Source organism: Saimiri boliviensis, chromosome 11, assembly GCF_048565385.1.
Source record: "Saimiri boliviensis isolate mSaiBol1 chromosome 11, mSaiBol1.pri, whole genome shotgun sequence".
NCBI classification, from domain to species: domain Eukaryota; kingdom Metazoa; phylum Chordata; class Mammalia; order Primates; family Cebidae; genus Saimiri; species Saimiri boliviensis.
This window is the reverse complement of record NC_133459.1, coordinates 103971438-103996372: the sequence shown is the minus strand read 5'-3', so window position 1 is coordinate 103996372 and position 24935 is coordinate 103971438. Positions and strand designations below refer to the sequence as shown.

The following is a 24935-nucleotide window of genomic DNA, read 5'->3' as shown; positions in this document are numbered from 1 at the left end:
CTTAATTAGGAAAGCATTATTGGAGAGAAATAAAAGCCAGTAGGCATCATCCAAATACAAAGAAAACACCATACACCTATCAGCTTATTTGCAGTATAAATTTCTGGCTCCTTGGGTACTAAATCCCCAATCCACTACTTCAGCCTAAAAGAGCAGTACATACTCGGAAAAGTCTAGAGGCAATGCATTAGAATTCCATTTGCAGCTTTCACATTTACGCATGTGCGTGGCACTGGGCTCAGTGCTGGATATACAGATAGAAGCATTCACCTGACACAGTTATGTTGATTGTATTATTGTGCTCAATTAATGTAGAACTTGGGAATATTGTTTAATATCATGCTAAATTATAACATACATGTGTCTATCCGATATTCACGTAATGTTCTAAGACAGATGTTTTTGTTTGGGGTTTGTTTTCCTCTTATTAATGATCTAGAAAATCTCAGGCATTCTTTTCAATAATAATTTATTTTTGTTGTTTTTTATAACAAAATTGCCACATTCTTTTATAAATATTACAGTTTGAATCATACATAAGCCTCTGGAATAAATTATTTATGTCAGTAGACTTATGAGTTTGTGGTGTGGGGTGTGTTTGCCTCCTAATGTATTAGAAAATTATGAATCTAATAGTTTGTTGTAACATCTAAGGAGAAGAACATTTTTTTTGGCTTTTTGTGCTGTGAATATTATAAGGAAATTTTTCTGAAGACATCTTTTAATTTGTTTATCCCAGATTCCTTAGTTAGAGATATTAGAGAATGAGTCCCTCTTCAGGATGGTGTGTTTTTAGCCATCATATTAGAGAAAAAGGCTGTTTCCTATTAAAAGTTGCTCTCATTTGCTCTAATAGCCCAAGTACAGAAATATTCAATTCCAACATGTTCTCATCTAAAAGTCTGGAAGTGTAATTCACCATATGCCTAATGTCAAATATTAAAACACACAGAACAATAAAAAGCTGATCCAAAATCCCCTTACTTTAAATCTATTCGTCAGATTAATGGGGATGACACATTAGCTCCACTGTTATACTACTCCAGTGGCAATCTTCTAAAATTAGGAACTGCCAATCTGGGGGAAGCAAAAGAACTCTATATCATTTTAAATTTAACTCCAGCCTACTCGGAAACCATTAGAGGCGATTAAAGGAGATCTCTAGCCATTAAATTTAGCCCAGTAGTCTTAAAGTTCAAAAGGTAAAAAGCACTTTTCACCACAAATAAACTGAGAAGCAAAATTATTTTCAATGAAGTTTCAATTTCAGTGAAAATAAAGTAGGTAATTACATTGGCTATTACTGAGGTCACTGCCTTCATTGACCATCTGGCTTAAAACTAAAAAATAGGTATCATTTGAGACATGGACAGAAATGCGCAAAGTGTGCACTGCTTCCTTTTTACAGTCCTGCAAATTCAGTTAATTCACGTATTAACAATCTTCATGAAACAGTTACTCAAAAATTAGCCTAGTGGCCTTTCTGAAGCTGAACAACTCAGGAAAAGAAGAAGAAAAACATGTAATGTCTTACCATTAATTACCATTACCATAACATAATTACGGCTTTCCATGTGATAGTTCATTGGCATAACATCTTTGCATACCAAAATCTGGTAGGTCAAATTTGTTACGCTGATCTCTATAGTTTTTCTGCATGTGGAGTCCTATTTGCTGGATGTGAACTTCATTTTCATATTGGAAACATTATTCTCTGATAAGGAATATAACTTAACATTTGCCTATTTTTGTTCAACTTCCTACAATATCAAAACGGATCAAAACAGTTTAGGAAGTTGAACAGATGCTATTTTAAAGTCATTTTCCATATGTATTGTTTGTTTTATTTTATTTTTATCATTATCTTTAACCACTAAAAAATGGCATTACTAGATTTTGGTATAGCTTTGGTTCACACTATCTATTATTACCTGAAGTATATCAAAGAGGAAAAAGTTGAAGTAGTTCATTGCTTTTCCACTTTAACTTTGCAAAGACATATAAGCATATTGTTCAAAAAGAGAGAAATGGAAATTGTCTTTAATTTTATTTGAGTCCTAAACCTAGGATAACTTTATTCATATATCCTTTGTAAAACTCAGGTTCTGTTGTGTTTTGTTTTATTTTCCTAACATAAAGGCCTCTAGCTTCAGGTTATGCTATTCATTCAGCCTTAAAATAGAATACATAACTTTCAGAAGATCCCATTCTCTGCATTCACAGCTGTTGGAGAGTCTTTGAAAATACCCTTGCCAGTCTACAGAGATGTCAGCCTAAAGAAAGGAAAGAGAAGATGGGGGAAGAAGAAAGGCAGGTGTAAAAAATAAAAAACTGCCAAAAGAAAAAAAAAATGTATTTTCAATTCAGTCTGAGGTTATTTCCAGTCATTCAAGTCATTCGGAATTATTTGCAGTCAAGATTATGATTCTTTACAGGTGGGGGGTAGGATTTAGCAGCATCACCACTGGTTTCTCCAGAAAAAATCCATTATGCAGTGACGCTAGCAGGAAACCAGCAGGGGAGAATTTGTTAAAACACCCTCGGAATAGAGCACTTTAACCTAGAACCTCACACGAGCTGTCCCAGTACACGGTTTGGGAATGTTTTAAATACAAGTGGTTCACGGCAGCATTTTAAGATGGAGCCAGCCAGGTACTCCTAAGGCAAATTATTTGCTTGTAGATTTTCCAGTGGAGAATTTTAAATCACAAATCAGTATCCTTTGTCTTTCTAACTAGCCAGGTGTATACTCAGGGAGAGCAAATGACCTTTTGAAGTTTAACAGGACAACTGTGGCTCTCTCTTTTTTTCTCTTAATTTCTCACTTTGTTCTCTTTTCCCTTTCTTTAACATATTAAGGTAAGATTAGAAAACAATTTGCTTTGGCAGGAAAGGAAAACCTCTAGAAAACAGTTCCCAGTGCAGTGAGCATGCAGGCTAAGGCCCGTTTCATCAGGGGCAGAGTTTCAGGGTTACGGATGGCTAGTTCATGTCCTTGCCATGAGCTTCATGAAACTCAGCCCATGCCCCAGTGCAATGCCACCAAACCATGCCCCACAGAGTGCCGAGCTGACAGATCATCATGAGTGCACTCCCAGGTCTTTAGCAGCCTCATTTACCATGACATTGCTTCTCTGCTCTTATTGTCAGAAAGAGGTGAGCTCATTTCTCCTCCGCGTTCCTTCTGAGCTCTCAAAGATAATATTTTTACCGGGCAGCACGGATTTTCTACTTTGGAAAAACTTTGGCAATTAAATCTCACAAAGAAATCCAATAGTTTTCTATTTAGGAAATGAAATTATTTCCTCTATGGCCCATGGTTTAATATTGACTTCTTACGAATATTTATATTCCCAGCAACTTGGCAGCACTGCCGGGGAAAAAGGCAGCTCTATGTGAAATAATAGCTGTAATTATTTGATAGCTTCTTTTTGTGACAGCAGTATATCCTTCAGCTTTCACTTTTATACCAAACTCGAAATTAGGAGGTAGCCTAGCTGTGGAAACGGATGCTGGAAACTGTCCATCCATCATGAGGAATGATCCTTTCTCTGAGGGGAATTTACTGCTGGATTGCCAAGTGCATAATATTCCCCTGAAGCAAGTCTGCATAAAACAACACTGCTGTGACACATCCTGAGATATTTAACTCTAGAGGGTCTGGCAGCCTGGTGTACTGGGCTGCTAATGGCGTTTAGTAGTTATCAACGGGTCTTAAAGCCCAGAAGGTCAGAAGAGTTTATCTAACCCTAGGGTAAGAGAGCAATTAAAATCCGTCCCAGCCAGGACAGCCTCCACAAAATCCATTATCCCTGGCCTATTTTTAGGCCCTTAAAGGATGGATGCTGGGTGAAACAAGGCAGTGAAGGCTTTAATTTATTCAATAAATGTGTATAAAGCGTGAATACTGTGCCAGCCACTGCTCTGGATATTGAGTATACTGTGGTAAGAAGACTTATATAGACCCTGCTCTCAAGGAGCTCATATACTGGTGGGAGGCACATGGAAAACAGGGAAAGAAATAAACAGTGGGTGAAGACCACTGTAGACTGCATCGTCATTGAGGGTCTTTCTGAGAAGGGAGTACTTCAGCTGCGACCCAAGTGTTAAGGAGAGCCCGCTAAGGAAACACCTCCTGCAAAAGCTGAAAGGCAAGAAGGAGCTCGGCCAGTTCAGAAAATGGAAGGAAGCAAGGGTAGCTAGAGGGTGCTGATGATGGACAGGCGGTCTGAGATGCAGAGAGGGAGGTAAGCACCAGATCACCCATCCTTGGAGGCCAAGACTAGAGATGTGGATTCTAGTCAAAGTGCACTGGGCCTTGAGCAGAGGAATGCCATGATGTCGGAGTTTAAATTAAAAAAATAACTCTGGCTACTTTGTGGACAACGGATTGCAAGCAGGGACAAGAAGGAAAGGGCAAGGTTTATAATTAAGGAGATGACAGTAGGCCAGGTAAGGGGTGTTAGTGGCTTGGACGGTTAGGAGCAATGTAGGCAATGAAAATAGATGGATTTGGGATCTGTCATAGACTCTGGCTGCCTTTGCTGAGAAACTCAGCGTTAAATCTAAATCTTCAGGTGGTCTGCAGCAGAGATGCACTTTTTCTGTTTTCTATTCCCCTTACCACATGGATGCCTTGTAATAATGGTTCCTACCAGTTTCTCTTCAGTGGAGAAAGAAAGAAACGGGCGAAAGTCATAGCGTTCACAGCATTCTAGCATACAGGCCTCGAACACAACAATTAGGCAAAATAGCAAAGTGATTAAGCTCACAGAATTGGGTGGGATGCAGGCTCTGCTATCCAGTACCTGCGTGACCTTACATAGACGATTTACTTTCCTCAAGTCTTGGTTTCTTCACCTATGAAACTGTTAAAAGTACTTTCTTTATTAAGATTGCTAAAAGGATTAACCAATGCACGAAACGCACTTAGAAAGATACCTGATAGCAAACCAAGTGCTCAATAAATAGATGTTCGCTTTCGCTATTGTCACTACGCCGTTTTAATTTAGACCTCGTTCTCTACCACCAAATGTGATACATTTAATGGCGTATCAACATGTACTTTTCCTTTAATTTTTCTCCTTTTGTCCTTTAATTTCCCAAACAGAAAGCCAAACTATGTACAGGTTTTTTGTTTGCCGTCGTTGTTTTTAAATATCTCTTCTAAGGAGAAAAGGAAGTAACATGTAAAAAGTTCTTACTGTTTGCCAGATGTTTCATATACATCTCATTTAGACCTCTCCATAATCAACGGAGTTACCATTTGTTGGTACGATTTTTATTTCTTGGTAACTATTCTCATCTTCAAAACTACCTTACAGGGTACGCGTGCCGTGCCTGTTTTACAGATGCAGAAGCCAACGCTCAGGGAGGTCACCTGTTTTGCCAACGCCCCACAGCTAATGAGTTGGGGACACAAGATGTGACGCTAGATCTGTGTGACGCCACAACCCTTGCAATTTCTCCCAGACAGTGGGGAAGAGACACTACACCAGCCTGCCTCCAATGGACTCTTAGCTGCATTATCAAACAAACCAGGAAATTAGGTTTCTCCCCTCCCTTTCCCTCATGTCAGCTCAGGTTTTCATTGTGCCTTGATTAACTTCCAATTAGGAATGTTCTGTGTGAGATTCCTAGTCTAGTTAGTATGTATTGATCATGCATTTGGATGTCATTAGGCAGGTACCCATCATCAACATGAATTCATTATGTGCTTCTTAGGAAGTTAACTGATAAAGGTTGGAAATCACTGAAAATCCTTTCCTTTTTCACGTGGTCATCTAATCTTCTCCCATTATTCTCACTTTATTGCTCTTGACAATATAGTTAAGGATCTACTGATGTTAACATTGTAAACTCAATCTATATCATGTAGTTTCTTAACCTGGTCATAAAAATCCATTTATCTTGAAATTTTGATGTAATTCTTTACTGGCTGAATTTTTGTCTAAATTTTCATCATATTAATTCTGTAATGCTAGAAAGAAACAAGACACAATTTCAGTCCATAATAGCCTTGGTTTTTTTTCACTTGTTCCAGAAAACAAAGCAATAAATTCAAATTAGAAAATGAATAATCTATAATATTAACAAAAGCATTTTTAGCTATTAACAAAGGCATTACATCAAAAGAAAGTATAAGGGTTTTTATCAGAAAAATTGTTGAGAACCAAAACATACTTGTGGCTTGTAAGGTTTTCTCCAAACAGTTTGCTCCTCAGTCTATACGAGGCAAGAGCCCTATGTCCTTAGGAGTCATTTCCATTTGTTTACTAAATTATAGTCCTTGTCCCTTCTTCATATTAACAGTGACCCTAAAAATTGGCATTTGCCCACAATACAGAAAAATGCAATGTATTCACTTTTAGATACATTTTCATTTGGTGGATTTGGGAGGTATGAGGCTATTTTAAAAACATATAATGTATTTACTAGACTGTCTAAGAAGGAGGCATCTAATAATCATTTACTAAAGATTCAAAGCAATTAGTGGCAATAAGGGTGAAGGCTTCGGTATTCAAGTTTGATGTAATGATCTTGCCCTTAATTCAATATCCTTTGAGTTGTGTGTTTCTTCCCCTTTAGTTACCATAAATAGAGGCATCAGCTTTACACCCTCAAAAAAAAAAAAAAAAAAAAAAAAAAAAAAAAAAACCTCTGTTGCCCACCTTGTGAATCTTTTCTTTTTTTGCAATCTGTGAATAAACTGCCTTGCTTTGTCTTGTTAAAGCCAGACCAGCTATAGCCTTGGCCTTTAGACTTTATAGGTAGATTTAAACTTTATAGGTAGATTTGACAAGCATAAAGATTTATAATCAGCTGCATCATTAACATGAAAGAATTGCTCCATTAAACAAGACAGAGACCAGCCTGACACAGATCCTCACAAGCTGAAGGGATGTTCAAAAGATTTGCCTAGTTGGGGCCCTGGGTGTAAAAAGCAAGCCCAGCATGTAAATGAGTCACTCAGACACATATGAAGGGGCTAATGCAGCAGTGACAGGTGGCAGGAACCCTCAGAACAAAGAGTGAATGGGAGCAAAGAATTAGATTAACAAAGAGGCCTGCATGGAACAACTAGTGAAAAGCAATTAGAACCCTGGAAGGTAAAACCAGATAAAGTGATCCAAGTGAGGTCACACAGCATACCAAGCAGCAGCATATCCAGTGACAAGAAAGTGTTAGTCCATGCAGGGTCTTAGCTTGGGCCTCAGGACAAGTCCGAATGGGAATGGGAATGTAATAGATGGAAAATCTGCCTTCCACCCTCCTGCACCTTTTTATGGGAAGTCCATGAGATTCATTCATCACCCTGATACAAGAAGCTAAATCCAAGATATAGTTTTAGTTTAAGATTTTGAAAATTTTAAATTTTAAAATGTCATCCCTACCCCTAAGTAAGCAGAGCTGAGATGCCCATGGGGGAGAACAGGCCTCACATCTCTCCGCAGGCTTCTGTGGCATTTCTTTCCAGGTCAGCCCCATCCCACATTCCCCCTACTTCTCTGCCCTCTTTATCTCCCTCGACTGCTCTTCTCACCACAATACAAGAAACAGAAGCATGAAGTTTTAAAAACTGTTAGCAAAGGGACTTTTTTGAAACCAGTACTTGGAGGCGTTACTGAAAACCTAGATTATTTCCAATTACAGTCTTAGGCATGATTAAATCTTTCCATGACCTTAGGAATGCAGAAGTCCCTTGAAAAATCATCATTGGAAAAGAAATCATTGAGAATCTCCTAGGTGCCGGAGAAAATAGTAGACGCTTACAATTAAAACATAAAATCAATATCTGAGGCTATAAAAATGAAAGAGGTGTCTACTACCTTTAAGGGATAGTGCTTATAGATGGCCCACTCTGCTGCCATCCACCATGCTGTTCAGCATGGACAATTAGAGAAGGTGCAAAAAAGTGGCTTGCCCTCAGGTTGCTTGTATTTTAGTTGAGGAGACAAGAAATGCATGTGGAAAAGGAGTGTTTATCGTAGATGTTGCAGAGTCAAATAAAGCTTGCATTTCTGTCTATGCCTATTATCTTTATCAAGATCATCTGCCATAAGGCTTCACAGGAAGGATGGTATCTGAAGGCTTAAGCAGTCACGGAAATACGTTTTCATGGTGGGCGTTGTCCACGAGCAAGATCTTAAAGAATGGGTGGAGAGTTTAGGGAAGGACATATCTGGAGCAGGGCACCATTACAGGGGCAAGCATGTGGCAGTCCAGAGACAGAGGGAGGAGCATGGACAGTGCTTTGCGAGCAGAGAGACTTCAGCTCTGATCCTGCCTCTGCTACTCAGTCGCCAGCAGGATCTTAGGTAAGAGCCACAGGTCTCCCATAAAGTTGAACTAATAGTAATAGTAACAATAATACCTATCTACCAGATTATTGGAAATATTCAATTAGATAACAGATGTAAATGTTTCTGGCCTTTTAATAATAACTTGTTAATTTTAGTTGTGTGTGTGTACATATGTGTGTCAGGGAGAAGGTTCGTGTGTTTAAGACAGCGAGTGTATGATCCAGGAGTAGACAGTTTATGTTGTGGAGTAAAAGCACATGATGGGGAGATTCTAAACACATTGTGGGAGGTCCCAACTACAGTATTTGCAGTTAACGGTGGGGAGCCATAGAAAGTTGTGAGTGAAAGAATGAGTGAGAAATACTGTGTAAACACTTTATAAGGAAGCCCCATCTGGCTGTAGCATGTCTGTGCAATTTAATTCAGGGGAGATAGAATAGACACAGTTGGGAAGCTATTTTGGAAGTAAAGAGGAAGCAATGGATATGGAATATGTCATTTTTTCTATGAAATTCATTTATTCATTCACTCGAAATACTCATATTCATTGAGTACAGTCCGTTACCAAGCACCGTTCTAAGCATTGCACACGTAGCAAAGAAGAAAGCAGTCAAACTTCTTATCTTCATGGAGCTTTTATTCTAGAATAACTCCCTATTCATATAAAAGTACGTATCTTCAGAAAATAAAGTAAGAAATGTCGAGGAAAGTGAAATGTGCTAGGACAAGATATTTTAAAGCACGTCATGTGATTAGTCTTTAACGAGTCCTCCCAAGTCTTATTCATCACTGCTTAATCTAACCTGGGTATGTCTTAGTCTACTTCAAAGAGAAGCTCTAACATCTTTTCACTGTGTTTTAAATACCATGCACAGCCTCCCAATTGTATCCATACCAATTCATAAATGTTTCCTTTCTGCTGCTGGATCTGAAAGTCCCTGAAGGCATAGCTTTCACACATTTCTTGCCAGACTCTGATTTTGGTTTAAGTAGCTCACCTCTCTCCTGAGACACAACAGCCTTGCTCTTCTCAGGAAAGCTGTAAAATGCCCTTCTGCATGCCTGTAATAACTTCATTTCCCCCCTTTTCTGGTCCACTAAGTAGATCTCTTCTCACTCAAATACCTTTTTCTTGACCAATTAAGAAAGGATCCCTTTGGATATTAGAAAAGGACGCAGTACGTCCCCTTTCTGCCTCGTGTTTGAAGTCTGGTTTTAGTAAAAGTTATGTCTCACAGAGTTACTTCCTGTTATGAGCTTATCTATCATCCCTTTCTTTAACTAATTTTTTTTAAAATAAGGACTCTTGTTTATTTTTCTCATCATTAAAGGAAAATGAACAAATAGATCTATTCAACAGGTAGGAAGCTCTTGATTCATCCAAGAAATTGTAGGAGTGAACGATGATTTGTTTTTTTCAAATTGACAAGTATTCATTCAGCTAGAAATTGCTAATGATAAGTGAACGAGAAGACCCAGGTGTATGCACAATGCGAAACTTCATTACCTCATGAGACAAAACACGTGAACCCTTATTAACAATTATCATTCCTGTGACTGACAGTCTGCCTTTTATTGTAGGACTTTGAGCAGTGCCTGGCACTTACACAGCACTTAATAATAATCACTGAGTTGAATGACCTCTCATGTTCTCAACAGCCCTGTGAAGTGGCCTCTTTTACAGATGAAGAAATAGAGGCTCAGAAATCCAGATTGCAGAGCCATGCGTGGTAATGTCAGTATTCAAACCCAGACTTTTGGACACCGCTGCAGTAAATGACTAAGTACTAAACTTTGTGGTTCAACTTTTGGGTGTCTCAGGGATCTGTAAATGGGAAAGACTGTGTCAGTTACTCCATTAAAAAGGTATGCTTACGACTTATCTATAATCTGAACCTCCTTGTCCTTTCTTAACCTCGCTAATGTATTTTAGGAAATTTAAATGTTTGGTCTCCAGTGCAGTAGCAAATATATTTTTGAAAATTAGCAGTCATTTTTACATGGAGTCAGGCATCCCTAAATGACTCCTGTCATCATTTTGCACATTCTTGTGATTCCATAATGTTGTTTTCCTCACCTTGAATTTATTGACACCAATTCATTTTGCCTTGACATTGGCATTAACAGGGAAATGGCTTTGTTTCATCCTGACATTATAAAATCACCTCCCAAGACTTGGTTTGACATTGTCAGGGGGTGGTTATGGTGACATCAAGGCCACAGCAGACAAGAGTGAATTACAGTGATTCCTCAGGAAAAAAAAAAATCATTAAGAAAAGTTACTGCTGTGTGATTTCAGTAGCTATTTTTCATACTTAAATATCCCTGCTGTTTAAAAATCCTAAGAGGGCTTAGACCATATTTAGAACACTCCTGCCAAGTATATATAGGAAAAATTAAGTCTCTAAGGAGACATTTGTCTATAGCTTGACAAACAGTAACATCAAATTATATTTTAGCTTCACAAAGTGCTCAAAGGCATTGAAATTCTGCCTTTTAAAAAAAACACGTATTTGAATTAATGACACAATTATCTCCTTTCAGCTGCGGATACTTGCATTTCTTAGTGCTGGGATATCAAAGGCCTGTAGTATTTTCCTACCTCCTAGCCGGAATGCAGGATGTTTTACAAATTTGTCTTTAGCGCTGCATGGGGTTGGAAAGATTGTCTTTCATAATTCCAACATCGTTTCAGAGAACACCAAATCCTTTTACTTGTGTTCTTCTATGTTTCCATAATGGTCTCTCACCTCCGCTGTACTCCCACAAAGAACAGCTCCATGTGGATTTTTCCTTTACCCTATGTTCCAAAGTTAACTAATCACCTTTGCAATTAAAAAAAAAACAAAAAGTCACTGAGATCCTTCAGGGCTTCAGAGCCATGTTGTTTTCACCTTTATATTACTAGCAATGCCCAGATTATAATAACAGCTAATACGTTTTGCTGAATGAAAAATGAAAGGAATGCTCCTGATCTCTTATTTCAAAGCACCCGTCACCCGTGATGCTTTTCCTCTCCTCCATCCTTTCCCCAGGGAAGAAAGGATGAAGGAGGGGAGAGCGACCAGAGCCAGGGTACGACCATGTTTGCTCGTCTCAAATTGTATCATGAAGAATGACTTACTACAGATCACCATTCTCTTCCTGTTAATGTTTTCCTTTATAAAATCATGCGTATGGGAACCTTTCACAATCATGGTATCCAACCTGAGCTGGCTTGTCGAAGTGGCTCAGCAAGTTTTCCAAGTGTTCCTAGTTAGCTTCCTCTCCCATTCCCTGCCCAATATTTCACCTCTCCCTTCAGGATCCACCTTACCTCTGCCTCCTCATGCTCAAGGGATTGCCTTATCTTTGACTTTCCAGAAACTAAAATGAAATCAGCAAGGAAAAAGCTCTTCCACTTCCTGCTCTCCAACCTGTAAGCTTTGTATCTATCTGTTTTCCCATTTAGCTAGCTAGCTAGCTAGCTACTAATAATAGATAGATACCCACTATTCAGAAACAGGTAGACAACAAAATTTTATTTATTTTATTTTACTATTGTATTATTGTATTGTATTTTTTGAGTCAGAGTCTTGCTCTGTCTCTGAGGCTGGAGTGCAGTGGTGCAATGTCAGCTCACTGCAACCTCCATCTCCCAGGTTCAAGCATCTCCTGCTTCAGCCTCCCAAGTAGCTGAGACTACCGGCACACACCACCATGCCCAGCTAATAATGTTGTATTTTTAGTAGAGCCAGGGTACGACCATGTTTGATGGTCTTGAACTCCTGAGCTCAAGTGATCCTCTTGCCTTAACCTCTCAAAGTGCTAAGCTTACAGGCATGAGCCACTGTACTAGGCCTATTTGTTTATTATTTTTTTAGCATCTAATCCACGCCAGGAACTGTGCTGAATACTAATGACATAACCACAATAACCAGGTAAAAGACGTAGTGCAGATATGTACAAGGGCAGCAGGTTAGAATCCGTCACAAACTCAGTTGCACGAAATCATTTTTTTTTAATTAGTTTAAATTTAGCTTTGATCCCATCTACTAGAAAGGTGGTAAGATATTCAGCCAGTTGTCACTGTGGCTCAATCTACAAACGTAAAAATGTCCACTTATTTTGGATCAGTCTCTACTAGTTACCAACAAGATGGCCATCCGTTGGGCTGCAGATCCCTTTAGCTCAGGCAGCTCTGATGGTTCCATTCACGCCTGGGCTGTGGAGTCATTGGCAAGGCAAGGAATCAGGTCTAAGACCCTTTTTGATTTTGGGATTGTAGAAACTCATGCTTTTTCTGAGATAGTTGGTAATTCTAGTAGAAATATATATTAATAACACAAATAGTAAAATTTGATAAAATGTGATTACATGATTCATTCCTTAAATGAATTACCTTTATTATCTAAGTAAAAGACATGTATTTCTCAAAACCCAGCAATTTATTTCATTAATATTTTTAGTATCACCAAAGGGCTATATTCTAGGCAATCTGAAAAGAGTAAAACGTATAAAAATGAAAATTAAAATCACTAAAATTTATTGCACTCCTACCAGCCAAAAATAAACACTGTTCACATTTTTGTACAATTGATTCTAGTATTTTTCTGAGGTTTATATTATATAGGTAGGCAGGTGTAAAGGTACATGTCTGTACTTATCAAGATTATACTGAATAAACATTTTGAATCTGCTTTTCATCCTAACACAATGTCATGTACTTTGAAATGATGATTTTTACCCTGATATGTGTTGCTATTGTGTGTGTATATGCCTCCCTATGAATTCTATCTTTCACCTTGAGCTAAGAGTAGAGGTTGCACCTTTTATTAAACTAGACAAGTGCATTTTCTGATACCTGATGAGACAGTCTGTGACTTCTCAGCACCATTTTTATGAGAACCTTGCCTGTGTCTGTGTCTGAAGGTGTTGACCTAAATAGGATTTCAATACATCATTAATGATCACTTTGGGAGAAGTGCCCAGCCTTCAGCTTGTAGGATTCTCAGTGAATTAATTCTTTCTCAACATCAGCAAAGGCTTTTGGCTGCAAAGGCCAAAAATTGGGGGGATGTTTGGGTAGGGCCTCATGTTCCTGCATTAGAGTCACCTGTCACCTTTTTCATGCTAGCCAGGATACTGTGGACTGCAAAATGGTCTCCTTCTAAATGAATGAGGCTTTTTAATGATGTCTTAAGCAGTTTTTTCTATGGTTGGGCAAGAGAAAGTGTCACTCTCATCATAGGTGCTTTAATATTAGATGAGTAAGAATAGAGTAGCTGCTCCCTAAGGTCAGAGTTTGCTGTACTTGATGACCAACCACTAGATGTGTCCAACCACCCAGCCAACAGCTTCCACACTGTTCCCTTAAGCCACTTCAGCCCTGCTCCTTGTCTTCATTATACTGAAACCAAGTAGATTGGATGCTGTCACCTGGGGTCATGCCACCAAAGTACCACTGTCTTCAGATGGATACAGGCAAACTTGAGTGTAAATTAAAAGTAGGAAAGCAAGGGTATTTTCACTTGATGGCTACCAGGTTTCAATCTGTTGTTTGCATCTGGACCTCCCCTGGATCCCTATACCATCAACACTGCAACAGATAAAAGGTGGGCTATGGAGCAGTGGATGCGGGGTGATGGTCTCCAGTTCAGCTCCTTCTTACTGCTCTGGAAACATACCTTATTTAATTGCTCAGATAAAGGAGAAGGCATACTGAATGAAAATATAAGTCATCTTTGTGAAAATGGGTACTGCCACTCTTAGGTGACCTTGCCAGGCTTTGTAGAATACACAGTAGTTGAATACAAATATTTGAGAATTGTGTGTTTTGACTCTATGCTTGTTCAAGAGTCATACCAGCAGAAGACACACACAGATGCTGGCTTTGAGGAAGGGCATTTGCTTCCTTCTATACTTCAAGTATCTTGGATAAGTCACGTTTAATTCACTATTCTGGCAGTGATAGGCATTAGCACCGCATTCTTCCATCCTGAGCTTCTAGCACTGACTGGATTGAGGATGAAATTGAACTTTAACAAAGTATACTTAGGTAGTGTTTTATGTTTCTTAGAGCACCTCCACATAATTCATCTTGAGCAGGCGTCCCCAAACTTTTTACACAGGGGCCAGCTCACTGTCCCTCAGACCGTTGGAGGGCCGCCATGTACTGTGCTCCTCTCACTAACGACCAATGAAAGAGGGGCCCCTTCCTGAAGTGCAGTGGGGGGCCAGATAAATGGCCTCAGGGGGCCGCATGCGGCCCGCGGGGCCGTAGTTTGGGGACGCCTGATCTTGAGGCTACCAACGACTATTAGGCGGGTAGTATTAGGCGGGTAAATGGGACAAGTGTTATTATCTTGCTTTTGAAGTGAAGAGAGAAACAAAGAGGTTAAGTGATTTCCCCAGGTTCACTCAGCCCGTTAACTACAGAGATGGGACTTGAATCACAGGGTCTGAGCCTAATTCTCTTTATACCACCTCATGCTTTTAGTGCATATGAAGGAACAAACTATCCCTGTTCCGTGGGGCAGCAGATAAGACTGAACCAAAACAGATCCGGCAGAAACAGTCACCTAAGTCATCATCAAGGACTCTATTACGCGAACCCGACTATCTCATATAAGTGATCAAGAAGAGGAGGGTTTCCTAATACTTTGCCTTCAAAATGATAGGCTTTCCATTCCAAAATATTCATACAAATTATAAAACTTGAGAAAACGTTAGAAATACCAACTTCGCACCTGTAGCCTGTAGGCGAACTTTATAGCTGCAACTAGAATACAAGCCCCTCAAGGGCAGCTACGCTGTGGGTCTGGCTTATTATGATATGCCCACCATCTAGAGCAGTGTCTGGCTGGATGTTGGACCCATGCGTGGATGAATGTCACTAAATGGTTGCATAATACATCCAAGGCCTGTAGCAAATGAATGACTAGTCAGACTTAGTTCTCAGGTTTTCCAGTTTTATGACTCTTAGCCAAGGCGCTTTCCCTTTGCACCATAGTACCCCTCATGGCCAGACCAGATGATAAGTGAGGGGGGAAAGGCAGGGGAGGAGGGTGGAAATGCAGTTAGTGTACCTAGAATTCCAACCACCATAACAAAAAGTGATTAGATACCAGTCTATAACGTTTCTTCCATTCCCCGGAAGCTAACCTGTAGGTTCAGTTTTCCATCTCGCATATCACAACTTAGCAAAACCGCTGCAAAAGCGGTATAAATGGGTCATAGTCACAGCTCTTTAGCTCCCAGCCACACAATCTCAAATGCCTAAATCAGACCTGAATGTAGCACACATACCTTTGTTATTAGCCTGTTTGGTGGAGGTGATTCACTCTTTGACGTTTCTTTGAAAGGGATGGGAACAATTTGGAACATCTTTCTCTCAGCAATCCTGGGCTTGTTTCAGGTGGTGAAGACAGAGGTCACTTTATTAATACAACCATCAAGAAAAGCTGTCATGGTAACGCATTGCATCGATTCCTTGAAGTGCAAGAGACAAAGCCAAAAAGAGAAACTTTCAAGTCTATAAATACAGACCCAGCACTGCTCAAGCATAGCAGCTCACTGACAGCACGAACCTAAATGTATAAAGTTGAACAAAACCCAAACAGAGAAAAGAAAACTTCCCTTGGGTGGTGTAATGGATCATCATGACCTTATGGGAATCAGTGACCCCTCAGCTCATAAAAGATAAAAGAATAGAACAAGTGGCAGCAATGAGTCTTGGCTACTCCCCACTTTGAACAAAAGGAGTCCATCTGTGGTCAGTTTTTCCATAACCTCCAGAAAGAACGAATACATGGGAAAGGAATGAAGGTCTCGTAATTCACATTTGACAGTAGATTGCAATTTGAGAAGAGGACATGTGTGTGACAATCAAGAAATCCACCAAAAACATTAAAGAATTAAATAATTTAGCTATATCCCTGTGATACTTCTCATCCAAGACAGTGCAAGAAAAGTAAATAGAAGTAAGAGAGGAAGAAATGCTGCTTGATCTATTCTTTCACTGTGGAAATTCTAAATGTTTTTATAAACTCATGGCAATTGTGAGAGCTTATTTATCTGCCTTGTGGCTTGCTTACTAAAGCTATGATCAGAGCTATTACAGCACCTTGCTGACTTCAGCTCTTCCACCAGAATTCCACACTTCATATTTTGGCCACAAAACTCTGTCTGAATCTAATATTAATTCTCTAACCTCATCTCTCAAATTCCACAGATTATCTTGGCCACTCCATTTGAAATCATTCCTAATATCAAAACATCAAGGGATTACATTATGTGATATTGGAGACTCTATAAATGAATTATATTTATCAATAAGAACAGGAATCCCTTAGAGTACAGTCAAGCTATTACCAAAGCAGTATTAGTTTTTCCGGTATCTAAGGATCAAGTTTTACCATAACAAAAAGAATTGCGTCGAGCAAATAACTATTTGCATCCAGTACCGGATCAAGTGTTGCATAAGAGATTTTAAAATGAAATTTTCTGTTTACTAAAATAGGACATTCTTAGACTGTCGATAACAAGAAAGAGAGAGTTGGGACATCCTTACATGCTTAAAATGAATACATCTGCAGAGTAAGTTTAGAGTTTTCAGTCTGAGGCAAACCCACAGAGCAGAGTACCAAACGAAGAGAATGGTCACTGAAAGATGCCTGTCAGATAGAAACCCTCTCTTGGACCTTTAATTTGCAACTATGTACAGGATTATATTTGATAATACCAGGATTGTAAGTGAGTGTTTATCCTCATGCCAGTCCTATCAACTGTAGTGGATGCCTGGAACCTTGTGTTGAGAAGCACTCGAATTTCAGTGGGAGAGAGGACCATAATTAGCTATATTTCTGATTTACTCCATTTTATGCACTACCCACAGACTGGATCATTTATAATGAATAGAAATGCATTGAGTCACAATTCTGGAAGCAGACAAGTCCAAGATCAAGGGGCTCACAGCTTGTGAGGGCCTTCTTGTTGCATCGTACCATGACAGAAGGCAAAACATGATAGAAGGGCAGAGAGAGAGAGAGAGGAAGAAGTGGGGAAGCAGTCAGCCCACCCCATGATAACAAACCCTCTCCCAAAATAACAGCGTTAGTCCATTCATGAGGGTGGAGCCCCTATGATCTAAACACTTCTTAAAGGTCCCACTTATTGATAATCTTACAGTGGCAACTAAATTGCAACATGAGTACACACATTCAAACCATAGCAGTCTCCTATGTACAGGGGAAGAGGAAATGACAGCGTAAATGCAGACATATGTGCCATTTTTAGCCTAGACATTGGGATTTCTGGTGTGTATTCTGTATGAGCTGAGTTGTACTTGGAGCTCCACCAAAATGTGGTAAAGCCCCGGAATGAGTAACATTTGATGCTATCAACAAAGACCTCTGTCTAGCCATGGCGTAATACAAAAGCAGAGCACATAGCCAATGCAGCTGAAAGTCTACTGCATATCTATAGCAGAGTTTTTTCATGTCTTTCTGGTAAGTGAGAATGTTGGCTCTGTCTTGAGGAGCATGGAATGTGGCAGGGTACAGCCTTATTTACTACCTCATTGTTCTTTCCTATGTGAAGAGCTGTAATCTGTAAATCAGAAGACCTGGATTCTAGTTCCAGTTCTACTCTCCATTGCTTATCTACAGCTGCCTTATCTACAGCTTGTCTAGATGGTTTCTAAAGTTTCCTGAAAGCTCCGATTTTTGCTGTTTCTATGAAAGCAAATGACATGACAGGGGTGCTTTTGGTTCCTCTCATCCTTTCATTGTGAACAGTACTGAAGGGTCTGCCTTAGATTGCAATCCCCTGTATTTATTCCCTCAAGAAGGTAATCTACTCTTCTATTTCCAATTCAAGTACTTGGAGTCACCTCTAATTCCCACAGCTCAGCACCTGCAAACTTACTGTCTTCCTGATCGAGAATTGACAAGGTTTCTTCATTCTCCTTTTTCCAAAATACGTCGGGGACAACTGCCCATCTTCATTGCTATGACTGATGCCCTGATCCAGGTCGTATCATTTCATCTTTAACATTAATTGAAGAGTAATTCTTTGTTGTGGGGGGTGGTTGTTCTCTATACTGCAGGATGTTAGCAACATTCCTGCCCTTGCTACACACACTAGTGGCCAGTAGTGTGCCCTCCCTAACCACCTGTGACAACCAAAAAATACCTCCAGACGTTGTCAAATATTCCATGTGAGCAAAGTCATCCAGTGTTGAGAACCACTACATTAACATCCAAAGAAATCCATTAAATGTTCATTCTTCAAAATGTTTCAATCCTTTTTCCAGTTATTCCAGAACCCCTTATGACAGACTCAATCAAGAGCATGCAGTGTTTATTTTGCCTGTTTCATTTGCCCAACTCAAAGTGCCTTTCCTCTCATACTCTTCCAGTTTGTCATTTCATAGATACAGTCATTCACAGCACAAAGACTTCTATGGGTAATTTCATAGCTTCATATGATCACTGCATTTTGTTGACGCTGTTTTCTTCTCAGCATTCTTTATGGTCTTTCTCTTCCAGTGGCCTAAATGCTGAAGTTCTTCAGTGTTCTCTCTGCAGTTCTCATTTTTACTTGGTCCATATTCTCTAGGATGAGTTGTTTTACTCTTTTTGCTTCATCTTTTGCAGCAATGACCACCACCACCCTGGCTCCAAAGGTGTATCTCCAGGATGATCTATCTCTCAATCCATTAAATAGTTTTCCAACTAATAACAAAACAGCTACAGAAGAGCCTAGACAGCTCTCAAAGTCAATAGGTCCAAAAAACACTTATTTCTCCCCTGTCCAAACTCTTTCTCCTATCTTCTTAATAAATTTCTTTATTATGCACCCAAATACCCCAAACAAGAACCACAGAATGTCCCTTATCCATTCACATAACCTGTCTCCTTCCCTTCCCCATTGTCCTAACCTCCTCCAAGTCCATTCTGTTGAAGAATGGACTCCTTGCCTCCAGTCTGCCCTGTTTCTGGTCTAGATTCACCTTCCTTTTCTCTTTCAAACAAAACCCTCCTTCTAAGTCTTTGACAGCTCTCCGTTGCTTATCACTAGCCTCCACAATGTGTTCCGTGGCACCTTCACAACCGGGCCACATCTGCCTTCCCCTTTTGCACGTCTGTCATTCCAGCCATACCAGTCCATGCATCGTTCACTAATGTGTCCTTCAGTTGGGCTTCAGGCAGAAAACTGAAACCATTTCTAGGTATTTCAACAGAGAGAAATTATTAAAGCAAATGGCTTAAAAAGTATTTGAAATTTTAAAAGGAGAAGAGGATACTGAAGTAATTCCTGTCTTCAGTAATTCATGGGGAAATTTCACCATACATTTTTTAAAAATGGATAACGTTATAATTTATAAAAAGTAAGCAGGAAACATCTATCATTTTGGGGCTGAGGGAGTACAGGAAAGAGGATGAGAGTCATCAGAAAGTAAAAGTTTGGATAAAAGGGACCCCCACAGACCTGAAACCTGCACCTCTAAGGAGGAGTAATGGCTGGCTGCTGCAGGTGCCTCTGAAATGCTGAGTAGAGCCTCCTTGGAGCTGAGGCTTAAACCTCCAGGGAAGGGATGCTGACAGGCTGGTGTAGGAATGCCTAAGGGTGGGATGAAGCTGGTTATGAATAAAGCTTAACGCTGGAACCACATGTTGCTGTCAGTGTGAAGGGCCATTGCTCAGCAATACTGTTAGGAGCACCGTCAGACAGGATCAAGGAAACAAGGGTTTCCATGCCTCCTACCTTCTCTGCTCCCTGCAGTGCCCCTTGTTGGTGGGATCCAGCAGACTACTTGCAGAGTTCTGGCCTCAACATCAGAAGGGTGGATTTAGAGTTGAGACAATTGCTTAATAACCAATACAATACACTTTCACATCTCCTTGCCTTTACTCGTGCAGTTTCCCTACTTATAATGGTCTTTCTACCTGTATCTGTCTGATAAATGCCTTGGTCAAATACATTCTCTTTTTTATAATCTCCCTTAATCTTCCCAAAAGTAATTATTTACACCATCATTTGAGTTTCCCTAGTAATTTGTAAATACTTTTTTTGTAGATTTTTTTATATTGTCTCAGAATGTGTGTTTGTTTATTTTTCATTTATTTTCCACCAAACCGTGTACTCCTTTAGGGCAGTTAGTTATAACCATGACATCTAGTTGGGTGCCTGGCATGAAACAGATATTGGATAAGCTGGATGAAATAGATAAGGTCATTTTAATGAAATTATTATTAGATCATTTCTTTTAGATATTGTATCATCCCGGCCAGATTTGAGCTCCATAAGAGCAGAAATCATGCTTTATATTTCTTTTATGTTCTTTGGGGGTTTAGTACAAGGTTGAACACAAGCAGAGTTCAGTGATATTTGTTAATCCCCTAGTTTGTTTATTAACTACCACAATTTTGGTTCAAAATGGCATGAAGATGGAGCATGAGTTAGCATATCAGGTAAGATCCATAATTAGGTTTAGATGTGCTTCTAGCACATGATTGCAACAGTTAGAAAGCACTGGATATATGGTAAAGTTCTGTATTTGTTGGAGGACTAGCACAATGAAGAGACCAAATGTGATATGTTTTATAGTGAATTCTAAATAATGAAATATATTATATGTTTCAGTTTTCTCTATTTATCTCCTACAGAAAATATATCCTGCCAATCCATGAGATTACTAATCCTGGGCTATATCTGTTCCTAGTGTACTTATTACATTTTTCACAATTATCAAAATCAACTAGTAATTATTTAAATGTAGGAAAGATATCGAATTTTAACTTAATCACCAGCTTCTTGAAAAAAAGAAATCTCTGCTCAACAGCTGATTTATATTCACGTCCAAGAAGAAGAAAAATAGCTTTTTTTTTCCTAAAGGGGAGTCATATGTAATTAACTATTGATTTCTTCTCAATTATTCAGGCAAGCAATTATCGATATTGATGGAACAGATATTTCCCTACCTCTAGTACCCAAATGAAAGGAAATATCCCATTCAGCAATCTGCTGCCTGAAACAAGAAATGCTGAGGATCTTTAACTTTAGATGAAAACAGTTATTTGGATCTGTTTGTTCCATGTGGCCCCAATTAAACATACTTCTTCAAGTGTAAGCAAAATTAAAAATCCTGAAACCCTACATAAGCTTTTAAAGCCAGAAAGCAAGGGCTTTGTCAGTTTTGACCACGAGGCTAACTACTCTACACTTGTGGACTTTGCTTTACAACTACAGATCTTGACATTTTTAACCATGACTCATAAAATACTATAATTTGGTTCTAATATTATGATTTCTAAGCCACTCAATAAGAGGTAGCTTATATAATCATTGGAAATCATGGAACACTGCCTTGCATGTCAATATTTGAAGCCTTAAGGATTTAGTAGGCCTTAATAGTCACTTCTGACATTTACAGATAGCAAGCATGGATACATTTGAAAATTATGCCAATATACTGTGCAACTGTTTTAGAAGTCAGCAAGGAGATGTTGAGGAAAGCCATAAAACAGTGCCCTATTTAGGGCACTCTGTTATTAAACATGTGAGTATCCAGCACCATCTTTCACACACAAAGCACTGGCATATTTCTGTGTAAGAAACTTCTTTTGAAACTGACATGACTGTTGAACATAATTAGTGGACAAGGCAACATTCTCTATTGAGTTACTACTTTGAGGGTAGAGTTATTTTCTAATACTTTGCACTTAATAGTAATATAAGGTATGTCTATATGAGCGTGTAGTGTGTTGAACTCATGTGGCACCCCTGGGGAAATTTCACCATACATTTTTTTTTAAATGGAAAATGTTATAATTTATAGAAAGCTCCTTTTTCTGCTCTGTCCCCCACCTCCCATTCCAGAGGGGTTCTATATGTTAAGTGCTTAAGCAGCATATGTTTCTTGGGAAGTGTTCTTGGCTCTTTTACTCTTTGTTGTTGTTTTAATTTCCCTGGGTTCTATTTAACATTCCGCTAAATCAGTGAAACAGTGATTATCTAAATGAATAGGAGACATGGAATTAATGAGGTTAGTCAGAATTTTGAAGAAATAAGAAATTATTAGAGGTGAAAGTTACATGACAGGGGCTGTGAATGAATTCTAGTCTCTGAAATTGCTTGTCTTGATTTATTCAAGCTGATTGTATTAATTGACGGACATAATGAAATTTTGGTAATCAGGGTTTCACCATTGCATTTATTACTATTCCCGGAAATCATGGTAACCTTGGGCTCTACTTGCCGTATTTACAAGGTGATAAAAATCCTTAATAGGCTGTCAGGGACAAATGTGACTGCTTTTCCTCACACTCCTCCCATGAAACAAGCTTTCTCTCTTCCCATCTGGCTGCCGCCTGCCTGGAGCATGCTACTTTCCCCGTGTCCCCACCCCCCAACCCCCATCCCCATGGCTCCTAGTGGGCTCTGTCTTCATGCATGCAGCGCTGGAATCACTCACCGAGAGAATGGCCCACCCCTTAGAGGTTTTTGGTTATTTTAGCAATACCGCTTTGCATTTTAAATACCATTCATCTGGCTTCAAAGATCTGCACTCTTGCATCGGGCAGTTGTTTAAAAACCCAAGAGGTCACAACAGGTCCCAGTTCCATGAAGAAAAGATACTGGCAAACCAGAACTATTGCATGACTTTGTATTCGATAGCCTGAAATGGACAATGAGATAACATCCAAGATTGCAGCAAAAATCTATATGAAAAGGACTAATATGATTTAAAAAAAAAAAAAAAGGCAGAAAACTACATTTGTTTGGAAATTGGAGTCACAGGCTTCGTTTGTAGAGGGGAGGTGGGGGAGCACGAGATCGATAGAGAATTTTTTTTTTTTAGGCTGAAAACATGATGTACCAGATGAACTTAAATTGATTCTGCTTCTCCTCCCCGCGCCCACCCACCTCTACCCTCCCCCCCATTCTGCAGCGAATGTCTGCGACAACGAGCTCCTGCACTGCCAGAACGGAGGGACGTGCCACAACAACGTGCGCTGCCTGTGCCCGGCCGCATACACGGGCATCCTCTGCGAGAAGCTGCGGTGCGAGGAGGCTGGCAGCTGCGGCTCCGGCTCCGGCCAGGGCGCACCCCCGCACGGCTCCCGCGCGCTGCTGCTGCTGACCACGCTGCTGGGGACGGCCAGCCCCCTGGTGTTCTAGGTGGCGCCACCCGCCACACCGGACGGGCCTGTGCCGTGGGGAAGCAGACACAACCCAAACATCTGCTACTAACATAGGAAACGCACACATACAGACACCCCCAGTCAGACAGTGTACAAACTAAGAAGGCCTAACTGAACTAAGCCATATTTATCACCCGTGGACGGCACATCCGAGTCAAGACTGTTAATTTCTGACTCCAGAGGAGTTGGCAGCTGTTGATATTATCACTGCAAATCACATTGCCAGCTGCAGAGCATATTGTGGATTGGAAAGGCTGCGACAGCCCCACAAACAGGAAAGACAAAAACAAAAAACAAATCAACCGACCTAAAAACATTGGCTACTCTAGCGTGGTGCGCCCTAGTACGACTCCGCCCAGTGTGTGGACCGACCAAATAGCATTCTTTGCTGTCAGGTGCATTGCGGGCATAAGGAAATCAGTTACAAGGAAATCAGTTACAAGCTGCCATATTGGCCTGCTTCCGTCCCTGAATCCCTTCCAACCTGTGCTTTAGTGAACGTTGCTCTGTAACCCTTGTTGGTTGAAAGATTTCTTTGTCCGATGTTAGTGATGCACATGTGTAACAGCCCCCTCCAAAAGCGCAAGCCAGTCCTACCCCTGTATATCTTAGCAGCACTGAATCCAGTGCGAGCACACACCCACTATACAAGAGTGGCTATAGGAAAAAAGAAAGTGTATCTATCCTTTTGTATTGAAATGAAGTTATTTTTCTTGAAATACTGTAATATGTAGATTTTTTGTATTATTGCCAATTTGTGTTACCAGACAATCTGTTAATGTATCGAATTCGAATCAGCAGAGACTGATATTTTATTTTGTCATCTTTCGTTCTGTTTTGTTTCATTGTGCAGAGATTTCTCTGTAAGGGCAACGAACGTGCTGGCATCAAAGAATATCAGTTTACATATATAACAAGTGTAATAAGATTCCACCAAAGGACATTCTAAATGTTTTCTTGTTGCTTTAACACTGGAAGATTTAAAGAATAAAAATTCCTGCATAAACGATTTCAGGAATTTGTATTGCAATTTCTTAAGATGAAAGGAGCAGCCACCGAGCAGTTTCACACTCACTTTACTGATTTCTGTGTGGACTGAATACATTCAGCTGACGAATTTAGTATCCAGGAAGATGGATTGATGTTCACTAGCTTGGACAACTTCTGCAAAATATGAGACTATTTCCACTTGGGAAAAATTACAACAGCAAAAAAAAAAAAAAAAAAAAAACTAAGTGATTGCCAAGATTATGCCAAAGCCTGTTGGCAGAGTACTAAGAGACTTTTATTTTTAAGTCATGCTATTTTCGCAGATTGATGGTGATCATGTAACTCTAGGGATGCTGATCTATGTATCTTTCCAAATACAGTGTTTACGTGGAGTATCATAAGAGGCAACCTGGGGAACCAGGAAAGGAGCAGGGAAATTGAGTGATTTTGCAAT

The 24935-nt window shown here is 39.7% G+C and overlaps 1 protein-coding gene across 6 annotated transcripts in view; it reads left to right on the top strand.

The window, feature by feature from the left end:
- Positions 1-24500, top strand: part of NTNG1 (netrin G1) — a 357837-nt gene extending 333337 nt beyond the window's left edge. For all 6 annotated transcript variants that reach the window (XM_039460945.2, XM_003933377.4, XM_010343970.3 and 3 more), the window contains one exon: positions 23239-24500. In XM_039460945.2, coding sequence (XP_039316879.1) covers positions 23239-23468 — 230 coding nt within the window. In that variant the 3' untranslated portion in view covers positions 23469-24500. The remainder of the gene's footprint in view (positions 1-23238) is intronic.
- The last annotated feature ends 435 nt before the right edge of the window (positions 24501-24935 follow it).